General features: G+C 34.4%; 2 protein-coding genes across 4 annotated transcripts; one reads left to right on the forward strand and one right to left on the reverse strand.

The window, feature by feature from the left end:
* The first annotated feature begins 1,873 nt into the window (after positions 1–1,873).
* LOC133794469 (protein HOTHEAD) lies at positions 1,874–7,246 on the forward strand. The gene is made up of 6 exons (XM_062231701.1): positions 1,874–2,132; positions 2,652–3,033; positions 5,232–5,545; positions 5,651–6,036; positions 6,128–6,696; positions 6,798–7,246. Exons 1-6 carry the CDS (start codon positions 2,054–2,056, stop codon positions 6,850–6,852), a joined length of 1,785 nt encoding a protein of 594 aa, XP_062087685.1. The 5' UTR covers positions 1,874–2,053; the 3' UTR covers positions 6,853–7,246.
* A 768-nt stretch (positions 7,247–8,014) lies between these two features.
* On the reverse strand, positions 8,015–12,791 carry LOC133794470 (receptor-like serine/threonine-protein kinase ALE2). 3 transcript variants are annotated; one of them, XM_062231703.1, is made up of 12 exons: positions 12,473–12,790; positions 12,258–12,397; positions 11,849–11,932; positions 11,609–11,719; positions 11,319–11,516; positions 11,076–11,186; positions 10,874–10,981; positions 10,402–10,773; positions 9,949–10,245; positions 9,446–9,841; positions 9,102–9,342; positions 8,015–8,952 (listed from the first exon to the last, which is right to left on the reverse strand). In XM_062231703.1, the coding sequence occupies exons 2-12, from the start codon at positions 12,331–12,333 to the stop codon at positions 8,247–8,249; spliced, it is 2,700 nt and encodes an 899-aa protein (XP_062087687.1). In that variant the 5' UTR covers positions 12,334–12,397; positions 12,473–12,790; the 3' UTR covers positions 8,015–8,246. The 3 variants fall into 3 exon arrangements, with proteins under 3 accessions (XP_062087687.1, XP_062087688.1, XP_062087686.1); XM_062231704.1 differs by having other exon boundaries at positions 11,319–11,504; positions 12,258–12,791; XM_062231702.1 differs by having other exon boundaries at positions 12,258–12,790.
* Positions 12,792–15,002: the final 2,211 nt, after the last annotated feature.

Consider the following 15,002-nt stretch of genomic DNA (forward strand, 5'->3'; position numbering starts at 1 on the left):
GCTCTATACACTCGAAACTTTTATTACCTTAAAAACAAAAATTTCCAAGAAACATGCTCAGGCTTGGCTAGCCTTTGGCCTTTTAACAAAGTCAAAACAGTTGTATTTCTACCTCAAAATATTCATATTAAATTCATCTCTCTCACTAGTGCATCTGACATGTTCTTTATGATACGGATATACACCACCATATCTGTTTGGTAATGTATAGGAGAACTTTTTGAAAAAGGGAAATATAAGACAATATTTTATGTAGAATTTACATGCATATAACATTGTATTACTCATGTAGCCTTAAAAAAATATAAAAAAATAGCATTGTACAACTTGGAATGAGGAGTTTCTACCAAAACCTCATGAGTGTATTAATGTTTGAAAAAGGGAAATATAAGACAATATTTTATGTAGAATATACAAGCATATAACATTGTATTACTCATGTAGCCTTAAAAAAATATAAAAAAATAGCATTGTACAACTTGGAATGAGGAGTTTCTACCAAAACCTCATGAGTGTATTAATGTTTGACAGCTTGTGTTCTTCACTGCTTTGTCTTTGCATTGATAAATAAGCATGCGTTTGGTTTTGCAGTGAAAGTAAGATATTAATATTTTAGATGTACTTAATTCTTTTCCTTCATCTGTAGTTTAAATGGACTTATTAATTTGAATTAATTTTGTTGTTAGAAAAATCAAAATAAGAAGAGATCAGATATAGTCCCACTACATTCATGTACATATTGTACAAGTCAGACATTGAAAGATTACATTCATGTGGTGCTGGAGCCATAACAGAGATAAACAAATTGGGTGGGAATCATTACTTTCTTTGTTCTAAGCAAATTTCACTACTTAAAAAGGGTTATTGGGGTTGGTAGATTGGAGCCTGGAGGTGGGGTTGTGACTTTATTTAATTTTTTCTTTGGTTTTAAAAATGAATCAATATTGTAATCAGTCATGTCATTAACCTGCTTTGTCTTTTTTAGAATCTAATGAGATCACATGTAGAAGAAGATAACTCAACTCAAATTTTACAACTAATTAATTAAGCTGGCACTGCTCTTTTTTATTTATATCAAATATAGCCAAATATAAATATAAAAAAAAAAATACACACTCCCATCTCACAACTCAATTTACTTCCCTCCCCCACACACACATGCACATATTAATCTTAACTGATTATGTTATCATATTGCTACTTTTAAAGGTGAATCTCTTGAGTAGTATTTTGAACTGTTCCAAAGAGAAAATGAGAGAATAAGGAAGAAACATCCCGTGCTACTATGCCACACCACAACTTTTGTCATGCATGTGGGGTTCTGATAGTTACATTTTCCTTTCCAGTCCTTTGTCATAATTTTTGTAACATATTAATGGACAAAAGAAGTAAGTTTGATTTATCTCTGAAAATAAGAGACTAGAGACAGTTTAATTTGCTTTCTCCTTCATACTAACCCTTAAAAGAAATTTAATTAACTCTTTTTTACGCTTAAAAGGGTGACTGAAATACTGTGAACTTGTTCTTGACTAGAAACCAAAGAAAGGCACTGATAAAAAAAAAAAGAAAAAGAAAGCCATTAACATAATATTAATAATAATGATAATTGTCTCTTATATTAATATTTATCACTAGGTCTGGTCAAGGTGTAGGTTGGGAGTGAGCTGTGGTTTGTGCACACGATCAGATCAAAGTGAGTTAATCCAACGGTCACGCACTCCTAACTCCGACCATGGGCATTCATTTCACCATTTAATGTCATTTGCTATTGTAGTTCCAGTGAAGTTCGATACAGTTGTGAACATCATTCTGTCCTTTTCTTTCACATCTTTCTTTCTTTAATTACTATATAAAACTAGGCTGATGGTAAACAGAGTCTATTATTTATTTATTTTTAGTGAAATAATTTGTAGAAACGTTGAATTATTAAGTATATAAGAAAGTGTACACACACAAAACAAGGCCAACGAGAGGCAGCCACATAGAGCTTGAAGACAGTAGTAGCAGCAGCCTTCTTCTGTGACTTCGTTTCTGAGGCCTTTGTCTGCCTTCAATGGCTTTTTTTGTTGGTAAAGCAAAGCTCTTCAGCATTTTGGTGATATGGCTATTCATCTTAGTCTCCTTGGCTCAAGGTTCTATCTTATGCTCTTCTTTTTCTCCCCTTGCTTGATCTATTCATATATGTGTGAGTTTTGTTTTGCTATGTCTGCTTGTTTTTTTTTGGCTTTATTGGCTTTGGATTTTTCCTGTTCAAACAATAACATTTCAAGAATGAAATTTCAAAAGGACACTTTTTTTTTAAAACAAAAATTACAAAGGGACATTTTTAGTGTTGATACAAACTGGGTTTCTAAACCTTAGGTGTAATTCTTCTCCTTTACATCACCATACATCTTTTTTGTAGAGCATATCTGTATATACTGACTACCCTTTTTGTGGTTTTAGTACTATTGTGGAGAGATCCCATAAGTAGCATTAATTAAAGAACAATGGAGTTATATTTTTTCCACTCTCCCTCTCATCCCATTGGGTTCTTATTTTCTTCAACACCTAACTAACCCAAAGTTTTTCATTGGGCATTCCCTGAAATTTTCATTCAAATAATATTTTTTTCATTCAAATTTTCATTTGTATATACATGTTATTTGCAGCAAAACAAGCATCCTACTATGAATTCAAATACCCATTCATCAAACGAGCAAGCTCTTTCTCTTCCCCATCTTCGTCGTTTGCATCCAAAGGAAACGACAATCGTTTTGACTACATAATAGTGGGAGGTGGCACAACTGGGTGTCCCTTGGCAGCCACTCTATCACAAAACTTCAGTGTATTAGTACTTGAAAGAGGAGGGGTTCCTTTCTCCAATGCAAATGTCTCTTTTTTACGAAACTTTCACATTGCCTTGGCTGACACCTCTCCTTCCTCTGCATCCCAAGCCTTTGTTTCCACCGATGGAGTCATTAACGCCAGGGCTAGAGTCTTGGGCGGTGGAACTAGCATCAATGCTGGCTTCTACACCAGAGCAAGTTCAAGGTATGTAATAATGTGCCTTCTTTCTTTTGTTTTATGCTCTACTACCGGATGGACCAACCAGTATTCTGTCTTGGGATAAGGAAAATTCAGTACCATAAATTCTTCATATAAATATATATATATCTGAGAAATCCCAAGAATTGATTAAAACTTCTTAAAGATTGAGAGGGAATATGGGTTTTTTTTTACAATCTTAGTTCGATGAACACATACATAAACTTAGTGAGCAGTTAAATTATTTCATAATATATATGAACAGAAGATTTTGTAATCTACAGTATTGGGATATGACAAATGAACTCAATCCCTTGGAGTTATGAGTTGGTAAAGTTCTTGTTTAGGGGGAAATTTCCAAGATTGGAATCTCTTTTGTAAAGATTACAACTTCTTGGGATATAAGCAAGATTGAATTTTGAGGGAAGATTCATATGATAAAAAGATAAGATTATAAAGAGTGATGGGGAACTGGCATATGGGTTTTACTGATAAACCCTTGATGAGTGATTTTTTTTTAAAATATTCATCAGAGATAAATAAAAATAAAATATAATAAAAAGATAAGATTATAAAGAGTGATGGGGAACTGACATATGGGTTTTCCTGATAAACCCTTGATGAGTGATTTTTAAAAAAAATATTCATCAGAGATAAATAAAAATAAAATGGCATTGACAAAATATATAATAAATAGTATTTTGTATGTTTTTATAATGTCCCAATTTTAGAGAAAGTGAAGGGTAAGTTTATATAGATAGACTTTGATTTAAGTTTTAAGATACATACCCCACTTAAAAAAAGAATGATGTACGTAACCTTCGTAATCGTAATAAAGAATGGAAATAATAATGTGATGAGTTTGTTTAACCAACATTGGTATCCATCTTCTCACAAAAATAAAATATGGTCGTAAATAAAGTTAGGCTTATATATAGAAGCTGATCAATCAAAGAAAGTACTAGAACTACTATTATGTGGCTACAAATAGAAAAGATTGTTGGATGGCTTTTCAAATTACATTTTCATAATAATATGGTTGAATAGACTGAAAAAATTGTGACTGTTATCATCTTCTTTCCTGGGCCTCCTGTTATGTGGTAAAATTAACTAAAACAACAATCAAAACTTATTACTTAATATTTATATGTCATCAAAACTGGTACGTGAGGCACCACCAATAGTATAAAGAATAGAGATATGTGCACTAAAAAATAGCGTCACGTGTAATGTTTTTACTCATAGTGTAAAAACTATGTATTTTCTTAGTTTTTCTGTCTAATAATTTGATTTTTAGTATTACATAGTATAGGTGGTGGTCCCTTTTTAAATATGGTTTTCCATTAAGGTAGTGATATTAAAATTTATCTATATAAAAATAAAGAAAGACATTTTTAAGTAAGGAAAGTTGACTTATGGTAGAAAAGCGGTGGTCCCATGTTATTAAAAAGAATACTCACAACAAAACCTCATTTATTTATTGACTCCTAACTCACCTAACCTTTTCAACATCACACCTCCCTACTTGCATTGACAAATCGTGTCCATCTATTCACGTGGGCCCACCCGTGCCCCTATTCTTTTCTTGTTCTAGTGCACATCTACAAGCCACGTAGAGTTTAGTTTAAGAGTCACTAAGTGTGGCTATTTGTTAATTTAAGATTACCAATATGATAATAACAAGTTTCACTAAATTAAATTGTGTGGATATAGTGAATTATACCAATAGTATTATGTCACTATCATATGTTCTTGTGCACCACTAATGCTCCTAGAGCAATGTTGCTCTTTATGTGCGGCTCATAATCCACGTGAAGTTGTGGAATTTGTTGATAGTCTGCAAAGGCTACCAACCAATCCTTCAACTCCACGTAGATTACGCGATGGCTTTTAGCAAGATGAGTATAATTTTTTCTATATTAAGGTCACATTTTGCTTTTAGCCTATTTTTTATGAAATTAAAATAAATATTGAAAAAATTAATCTAGTCTAAATAATTTTATTTAGGATGATGTTATCATGATTCCTATTTTTTCGTATGAATCCTACGCTTATTAGATCACAAAACTTGGCATGACTTGTGTTATGTGGTCGTTAACGATGTGTAAAGACATATTATGTACTTGAATTCATGTCCCACATTAATCTTCATTTTAAAATAATAATGATTATTATAATAAAAGTTAAATACAATATAATTACAGGTTCATAAACAAAATGGGTTGGGATGAGAAGCTAGTAAACGAATCGTTTCCATGGGTTGAGAAGCAAATAGTTCACAAACCTGTTGTTGCACCCTGGCAAAGAGCATTCACGGACAGTCTTCTATCAGTGGGTATCTCGCCTTTCAATGGTTTCACCTATGATCACATCTATGGAACCAAGGTTGGTGGAACCATTTATGACAGGTTCGGTCGTCGCCACACTGCTGCTGAGCTCCTAGCTACTGGGAACCCTCAGAAGCTCACTGTCTTGATTCATGCCACTGTCCAAAAAGTGGTTTTTGACACCACTTCAGGTATATATATAATAACTCATTCGAACTTATAATAACAATGATAATAGCACTATGAGAAGAAGAGAAGATCACTGAGATCGACTGTTGAATTAACTAACTTTTCAGGGAAGAAGCCAAAAGTAGTGGGAGTGATCTTCAAAGATGAAAATGGGAACCAACATCAAGCACTTCTTTCAGAAAGTCCGGAAAGTGAAGTGATATTGTCAAGTGGAGCCATTGGGACACCTCAAATGCTATTGCTGAGTGGTATTGGTCCAAGAAATGATCTCAAGAAGATGAATATTCCAGTGGTTCTTGATAATGTGTTTGTTGGAAAAGGCATGGCTGATAACCCCATGAACTCAATCTTTCTTCCTAGTAAAAGACCTGTTCGCCAGTCATTGATACAAACCGTTGGCATAACCAAGTTCGGTGTCTACATTGAAGCCAGCAGTGGATTTGGTCAGTCACAGGATAGTATTCATTGCCACCATGGAATCATGTCAGCTGAGGTAAAAATAATTCAAAACGAGTTTCAATTGAATTACTTGCATGATTAATCACGCACTCTCCTCATTATGAACTTTGTTGATCACTATACAGATTGGCCAGCTATCAACGATTCCTCCAAAGCAAAGAACACCAGAAGCCATTCAAGCATACATCAAGAACAAAAAAGACTTGCCCCTCGAGGCATTCAGAGGAGGATTCATTTTGGAAAAGATTTCCAACCCCATGTCAACAGGCCAAATCACCCTCAAGAGCACCAACGTCGATGAGAACCCTTATATCACCTTCAACTACTTCGGCCACCCACACGACCTTCGACGCTGCGTCCAAGGCATACGCATGGCTGTAAAAGTTGCTCAGTCAGAACACTTCGCCAACTTCACTCAATATGACAGTCCATCGATGGAGAAGGTGCTGAACATGAGTTCCAAGGCTAATGTCAACTTCGTACCTAGGCATACGAACGACACCAAATCCGTGGAGCAGTTCTGCAAAGACACTGTGATCACCATTTGGCACTACCATGGAGGAGCTCACGTGGGCAAGGTTGTTGACACTAAATACAAAGTCCTTGGTGTTGACAGGCTTCGCGTCATAGATGGTTCCATCTTTACTGAATCTCCAGGGACTAATCCACAAGCTACTGTTATGATGATGGGCAGGTAATTAATAAGAATCACCACATGTATTAAGAAAAATACACAACTATATTGGTTTTCTGATGATGGGGTTTTGACTTTTTGTGTAATGTATATATTTTCAGGTACATGGGAGTGAAGATCTTGAGAGAGAGACTGGGAAGAAGAGCTGGTATATAATGAGGTTAATAAACAGGCTTGTTACGTGCGTAGGTAGAAGAGGAGGTGTTGTGGGTTTGTGTGAGGAGTGTTAGATGATTTTGTGGAAGAAAAAAAAAGTGCATGTTTGATTAATGTATTCATTTTGTTTATTAATGCATTTTCTAAGCAAGCAAGAATGTGTAAAAAAATTGGAGTGAAGCTTGCTTCGATCTGGTAATTAGGTAGTTCCTAAGTCTGACTCCATATATGGTCAGTGCCAATCTTGTCGCGCTGGCTTAAGTGTTGTGTGTGGTAGATGAAAATTATTACTATTACTTTTTTTTTTTCCAAGATTCTTGAATATGAGAACTGATATTTGAGATCAAAGTAAGTTCTTAATTTCTAGTTAGGAATCTATAACTTTCCATCTTAATCTTTGATCTGTTATTTATATCTAGCTACTACTTTTATGCTGCCTGATATGATGTTAATTAAAGAAATGAAGTTTTGATTTCATTTTGAGGATTAGTGTGAATGTTTTGGAGTTGAATTTTAACAATATAGTACTATATAATATGATAATTATTACATATTACATTAAATTTTGATGGTTGGTCTTGACTTTGATTATGACTGCCCTACTAATTGTAACATTCTTGTTTAATTTGAGATATAATCTTTGTCCCTTAGTCGTGACATGTACTTTTTATTGGGCAGTATAAAATTAGAGTTATCTTTTGCGTTGCCTAAATAAACGACAAAGTATTAGGAAAGTGAAAAATGATAATGAGAAAATAACAAAAACATGAAAACGACAAAAATAGAACAGCAGTGCAGTCTCTGTTCTGAAGAAAAACAAAGACGAGAAGATGAAGAAAGATTTTAGAAGATGACGTCCACGTCAACACTTAAAAACTACAAAATCCAGAAAATGACAAATAGGACAGGAAAACGACAACATCGAATGAGGGTGATAGCATGGAGTATTAGAAGAAAACGACAAAATAAAATAAACTAGAATTTAGTTGTAAATAACCCCAGAATTTTTTTAAAAAAAGTTTATTAATATCAAGTTTAGTTGTTTTTAGTATCTTCCAACAAAACGACAAAAAGACGAGATTCTCAAAAACATACAAATCAAAACGAAAAACTTACAATAAAAAATCTAAGCGAAACTTTGTATGTACTATGCAGTAACAAATTGACAATCTAAAAAAGCCATTATCATTAGGTTGAAATTAAAGGACAACAAAAACTACAAATATGGATCCTTAACACAGACACTACTCCAACTATATATATATATAGTCTTAAATTACAAAAATAAATAGTTTTATTTAAAACAAGAAAATCCTATTCATACTCTCAGTGTAGAAGACATCGAGTTTTCTTTGTTCATATTATATATGTCAAATAGCAAAGGAGCAGCTCTATCAACGAGAACCTGGCCAAAGTTTTAATGAGAAACCATGCTCACTGGCACTTCCTCTGGACAAACTTTTCAACCTTTGCCAGAACTGCTTTCTTCTCCCTATTCTCAGAGGCCCTGAACTACTAGAATACTTCCTAAGAGACCCGAATTCGTCCCTTTCTTCTACTCCCACTGAGGCACTCAACAACTCTGAAGTTGACAATGGTACTTTGTTATCAATGTCACGACTCGAAACAGACATGAAAAACGAACGGTGTGATTGTGACACTTCTTGAATCTCATAAGAAAGTCTTCTGGCCTTGCTATCTGCATCAGCCAAAAAATCATTTTGGCTATGGCATCTTGAGCTCAACCCTTTTGCTTCCTCAAACTCATTACAAACTAGCTTCAATGCCTGGACAACTTCACCCATGAAAGGGCGGTGACTCACTTCTGGTTGCACGCACATTGAAGCTATTGCGGCCACCTTGGACACACTATCAAGTGACACCATTTCACCTTGTATACCTGGGTCTATTATTGTTTCTAAGCCTTCTTTGCTGGTTAGAAGTGGACGAGCCCAAGCTACCAGATTTTCCTGGCCTGGAGGTTGCGACAAGTCCACCGGCTTTCTTCCAGTTAGGAGCTCCAGAAGGACTACACCATAGCTGTAAACATCGCTTTTCACCAGAAGATGGCCAGTCATTGCATATTCCGGAGCTAAGTAACTGGAACAGGAAGACAGTAATTTAAAGTGGTTAATAGAGAAACATTATGAGAACAAAAACCCAGTTGAAAATAAGTTGAAGAAGCTTGTGATCAAAGTTATCTGTAAGTTTTTGAGGACAAAATAGAAGAGGTTTTACATATTACTTACCCAAACGTTCCCATAACGTGTGTTGAGATATGTCTGTTACCCTCTAATGCTGCTCTGGCCAATCCAAAATCTGAGACCTTAGGTGTAAAGTCATGCTCCAACAATATATTGCTCGACTTGAAGTCTCGATGAATCACACGTGGGTTGGAGTCTTCATGTAGATAAGCTAAGCCCCGGGCTGCCCCTAGTGCAATCTTCATTCGGGCATCCCAGTCAAGTGGATCACTTTCCTTGTCAATCCCTGAAAGCACAGCAAAAACAATAAGGTCATAGTAAGTTTTTTGTTTTTTTTTCCCAACCATCTAAACCCTTTACAAAATTGAACTTGTTGAATCTGTTTCTACCGTGTAAATGAGATTCAACACTTCCATTTGGCACAAGTTCATAAACCAGGCAACGAGTTTGGTCTTCTGTGCATATACCAATAAGTTTGACCAAGTTTCTGTGGTGCAGGCGGCTAAGCATCTCTACTTCTGCTAGAAACTCTTGACCGCCGTGATGATTATGTCTTTTGAGGACCTTCACAGCCACCCTCCTTCCATCATCCAAAGTGCCATTGTAAACAAGTCCAAATCCACCTTCTCCAAGTATTCTTGAAGCGTCAAAGCTATTAGTGGCTCTTTCTATCTCGTTCAAACTGAAAATCTTAGCAGACCCAGCGTAAGTCATTGTGCCAGAACTAATAGATAATGACTCAGAACCTCTCATGCTTCCTAACTTCGTAGACCCTACAGCAGCTCCTGTTGAGTTCCCATATATACATACATACTTAATGTAACTGTTGACTTCATTGTGAAAGAAAAGCGAGAATTGCAGTGTTTTAAGTTTAGATTGCCTAAGCTTGTACCTGTTTGTTTTTCAAGGGCTGAAGTCAAAGCTGGCTGAGCATCTTGCTGCTTATGGATGTGATAACCAAATTTTAACAACAAAAGCCAAACAACTCCTAAACACACAACAAAGGCTGTGAAAGATGAAATAACGATTATTGCAATCATGCTTTTGCTTAGACCATTATGTTTTCTCCTCGACACATCAACTCCTAAAGGCTTTAATATTCCCCTTCCATTGTTGTTATGGCCACTGTATGGCCCATCATCTATGGTAGAAATGCTCAAAGGTGCTGAAGGAGGAGAGGGTGGAAGACCTGTTCAGAGGCAAGACCATGATAAGATGAAACTAAAAAATACAAACAATGCAAAATAATTATTTCTGTGGCTGGTTCAATCAGCCTAAAAGCATATTATTATTAAGCTCAATTAAATCTCAGTTGAAACTTGCTAAAGAAATAAAATTTCTAAACCTGGATAGTGAACATATAATACTTCATAGGAACCAAAGCGTGATTCATTAATCAAAACTTTTCTGCGCCAGAATTTCTCGTAGATAGCGAATGCAGTAGTGTAACCAAATTTGACTCCTTTGGGTACCAAGTTAACAAGGACTGCAGTTTTCACTAGCTGCTGACTAGCTGCATCAGCTCCCATTATGCGAACTTGGCTATGGTTAAGGTTGACACTGGCTGCAATTTCCTCTGCCAGCTCTGAAACTGAAGAGAAGAATGTGTATATTGCAATTCCTAAGCGGAGTTTAACTTGAATAGGCAAAACACAACCACAAGGCGATCCAGTTGGGGTATATGTCAATGGCTCTGTGCATGTCACAGACGAACAATCTACAAATAGAAGTAAACACATGTGAAAGTACCATTAGAAATGCTCCAAATGTTCATTTATATATGTGAAGGAAGGAGAATTGGATAATGTATGGGATACCTGAATTAGGAGGTGGAGGTGGTAATGCTAGAAGAGGTGATGGTGGTGGAGCCTTAATCTTCTTAAGGGTTGAACCCAATGGAGATATCGTAGGTGAGGAAATGGGCACTTGCAGAGACAACATAATCAACATCCGTATCAGTAGTGACAACAAAAAGAGTAATCCAAAAGTTCAAAGCGAATCAAGGTGAGGTTCCCCTACTGTTATAGTGGCTATAGGAACTTCTTGGTGGCTCTGAAGGTCCTGGTGCGGTTAAAGGAGACCAGCTCCTTGATGAAGGAAAGGGAGATTTGGAGGGGGATGCAGATGGACCTGTCATTATTCATTTAACAGTAGTATTTTCCTTTTCATAAGAAAGTAATATGCTTCTTGGAACTTCAAGAATAAAGAATTTGAATATTTGATATAATATGGTTAAGGCCATTGTGGTCAGGAGGTTCTGACCTTGTTTGGTGTAAGTGGGACGAGTTGGTTCTGTTACTGAGTTGTTGAATTTTCTTCTTTTGTGATGGGGATTATTATGTATAACTGGAGGAGGATATGCAGGACCATGAACCCATTTCTTTGCAGGAACTCCTGAAGATGACATAGAGGGTGGAAGTGCTATACTTGGAGGCCTTATAGCATCATCTGGATTGGCGGCTACAACAAAAAAATTAGAAATTTGAATTGATTATTATCAGTAAAAATATCCAAAATTTGAAAAGCAGACGTGACATTCACTGCATCATTACCTTTAGCTGGTAACCATTTGTGGTGGAATGCTTTCTTTGGAGGTGGTGCTACCAGATTTTCATGTCGCTTCTGGCCAAAGCTGAGAGAAGATGTAGGAGAAGAGGCATGATCTGTTGCATCATTAAGAGATATGCAAGTCTTATTAGAACGTGATTATGGTATTATTGGAAGATAAGCTCGGCTTAATTACAGAATTTCAGTCAGCTATTAATATTAAACGAAAGAGTTCACCAACTCACCTGGTACTTTAGAAAATGGCTGGCTCGGACTGATAGAGTGGATCAGTGGTGGCTCTAGAAGCCCTCTTCTCAAAGATGGTATATCTATAGTACAAACAATAAAAAAAAATCAATAAAATCACAAATGACTATCATGCAATTCAATGCTAATACTGATATAAACTGCCATGAATTTGGACTGAAAACATGAACAAGCAATTCCAATCTTGCTCATATAATAGATATCAACTACAACAATTTTTCTATGTACAGATCATAAACATTTGCTTTAAAGAACCCAGATCCTTAAATTTAGTCCTAAATTTAAAGTTCATAATTAACACGTGATCAGTTAAGTTATAAAGGATCATACCCAGTTTAAATTGCAGTACACATACTCATTTAAAACACAGTAAACAAAACAGATTACCTTCAGATCCACGAAAATGCAAAGCATTGGCTGTGAAACATATTTCCATCAGTAGAAGAATCATCTTCACCCCCATTTTCAAACCAAAAGAAGCTAGAGAACAGTTCTCAAAATCTTTGAGACAGCTCACATTCAATCATCTGAGAGAGAATTAGAACAATGGAGGTGAAGTAAACTAGAACCATAACAAGACCCAGAAGCTGAAAATGGCTCACCTTTAAGGACCAAACCGTTCAATGATGCCCACAAAACATTAGTGAGGGGACAGTTCAGTGAAACCACCAAAATTGATTAGGTGAAAATACACACATATATATATATATATATGAAAACTAAGCTCCTAAACTAGAAATGGAATAGTTTGTTTGCTATCATCAAGGCAAGGGATGATTAAAGTTGGCTAGCAACTGATCAAGCAAAAAAAAAAGAAAAAAAGCTGTACAGAACACTAAAAAGACAAAATTAAGTGAGAAACTTTTCTGTAAGAGAGTTGGTGGGGTTGGAGGAAAAAGAGAAGAATAAGAAAGAAAACTGAGTTTTTATTTATTATTATTTTTTAATAAGTGTTAATATTATCTTGTTTGAATTGTGAAGCACTTTAAGAATGAATAAGATGGGAATGCTTGACTAGTGTTGTGCAAATTGTGGTGGTGGATGATGATACTTTCAAAGCGTCATATCATGAATCTATTATGGTATTTGGTTTTAATTAATTAATTTAAAAAGAAAAAGGTCTGTTATTTTAAATGATTTTCTTAGCTGCTTTTCGGTTATGTCCAACTTCCAACTATGACCACCGGTAAGGTAGGTAAAGGTGACCCATTGGCTCCCTCCACCCCATGGTGGTCCAGTCGTCTCGACTCCCGTTTTTGTTGAAATAAACAAATTTGATATCACAAAGGTTTCAGGTTCTAATTTAAGACTCCTTTGATTTTTTATTGAATGGTGTTTTAATTCTGGTCTTGTCCTGTCTAGTTGGGCAAATTAAAATCAAGATTGGGTTATAAAATATAAATATAGATATTTTGTTTGATTAAGTTGGGATAAGCTTTCCATAAGATCTTATTCATGAATGAATCATAATCATATACCCTATATTATTCATACATGTCTTAAGTCCCAGAGTTTTGAAGTCTAAGTTTGGTATTATTAATCAATGATGAAATCCCACGTGGCCATGGCGTTGCCTTTACGGTGCAAGACACATCACTAAATAATTGTACCATTATTTGGCTGCTTCTTCTTCATTTTTTTTCCTTTGCTATTCATTTTTAATATCATTGTGTATAAAACAAGATTTTGAATAAATTTTAGTGTTTTCTTATAAATAAAAGTTTTTTTCATAAATATGGCTTTTTAGTTATTAATATGTAAAAATATGGTAATTAATTTTTTTTTGGTTTGTATGGACAAATTTAATTAAAAAAAATCAGATTATGATAAAAAAAATATGACATAATAATGATTTTTTATAAAAATATAACATAATAATGATTTTTTTACAAAATTATGAAGAAAAAATTCCATAAAAGAGAATACAAATTTTAAAAAACCATAAAATAATACTTGTAAAAAAAATTATATTTTAAAAACTTAATTAAAAAATCCATATAAAATATAATTTTCACTGTAAATAACCCACCACGGGCCTTGTCTTTGCAACTGAGGATCGGAGTTTAAATTGTGGCACATAAGAGTGTATTTTGAAAGAGAAAAAAATTGTATACCTAACATTATTCATCAAAAAAAAAACACGTGTCGATTTCTTCTTCCATGTCAGTGATTTATTAAAATTCAAAAATAATAGGACTGAGAGAACATCGTCAATTCTCTTTTTTCTCAAAATAGTACTAAATTATTTGAATAAATGCATTAAAATGAAAATAATGTTGAAAATGCCCCCACCGGAAATTGGAGGAGGCCAAAAGATTTGGTAGGTGTTTTTGTGTTTTGGAATGTAGTGTTATTGGCCAATGGCCACTGCTACCTTGTTCCTTTGACTACTCACCTCACTTCACTAAGCATGGGCTGATAATTTTCTCTCCCAAGTTAGTGTCGGTGAATTTTTCTATTTATTCATTTTATTTTTATTTTTTTCTGAATAAAATTAATTGAATTCACATTCTTAGGTATAGGTAGATCTTGTCTGGAAATTTTACTTACTCTGCTTTATGATTTGGTCAATTTACTGGCTCTTGTATCCATGAGAAAATTAATGCTCATTATTAGTCAAAATAAAAAAATATATAAAAAAGGAGCAAATTCAGTTGAGCCCAAATATTGTCCTTATAACTAATCCATGTTGTAATTTAGTATTAAGTAACCCGTTAATATAGACTTCTTCTTTAAAGTTAATCTTTTTCAATAAAAATAAATTGAAAACTTTTGAGTACCTTTATCAAAGTTAAGTGACTAACCACATCGTGGTTCTCATTAACTAGTGGCTGTCAAGATCAATGGAAGATAAAGATTAGTTGTTTAATTTTAGGTATATTTTGTAATTATCATTGTTTATCCAATCACACATTTACAACCTAAAATTGTGAAAATTCAGTATCACTATTTGGTATTTGATATTTTACTTTTTAGTAATAATTTAAACACAACATTTGTTATTTTTTTTTTAGTCCAGTTAGAATAATGCATGATATATTTTCACTACTATATTGCATATATTTATATTCTTGATTCCTTCTGTATTAAGCATCATTCCAATTAATTTGGAAGTTCTTATTTTATACAAGG

This window comes from Humulus lupulus, chromosome 8 (assembly GCF_963169125.1).
Source record: "Humulus lupulus chromosome 8, drHumLupu1.1, whole genome shotgun sequence".
Classification (NCBI taxonomy): Eukaryota; Viridiplantae; Streptophyta; class Magnoliopsida; order Rosales; family Cannabaceae; genus Humulus; species Humulus lupulus.

Excerpts from the sequence above, each read along its gene's own strand:
- LOC133794469 (XM_062231701.1), top strand. The coding sequence starts at position 2,054 with ATGGCTTTTTTTGTTGGTAAAGCAAAGCTCTTCAGCATTTTGGTGATA. Across the intron at positions 5,546-5,650 it reads GGTTTTTGACACCACTTCAG|GGAAGAAGCCAAAAGTAGTG; the intron begins GTATATATATAA and ends CTAACTTTTCAG. Across the intron at positions 6,037-6,127 it reads ATGGAATCATGTCAGCTGAG|ATTGGCCAGCTATCAACGAT; the intron begins GTAAAAATAATT and ends ATCACTATACAG.
- LOC133794470 (XM_062231703.1), bottom strand. The coding sequence starts at position 12,333 with ATGGGGGTGAAGATGATTCTTCTACTGATGGAAATATGTTTCACAGCC. Across the intron at positions 11,720-11,848 it reads GCCATTTTCTAAAGTACCAG|ATCATGCCTCTTCTCCTACA; the intron begins GTGAGTTGGTGA and ends ATGATGCAACAG. Across the intron at positions 11,517-11,608 it reads CAAATGGTTACCAGCTAAAG|CCGCCAATCCAGATGATGCT; the intron begins GTAATGATGCAG and ends TTTTTGTTGTAG.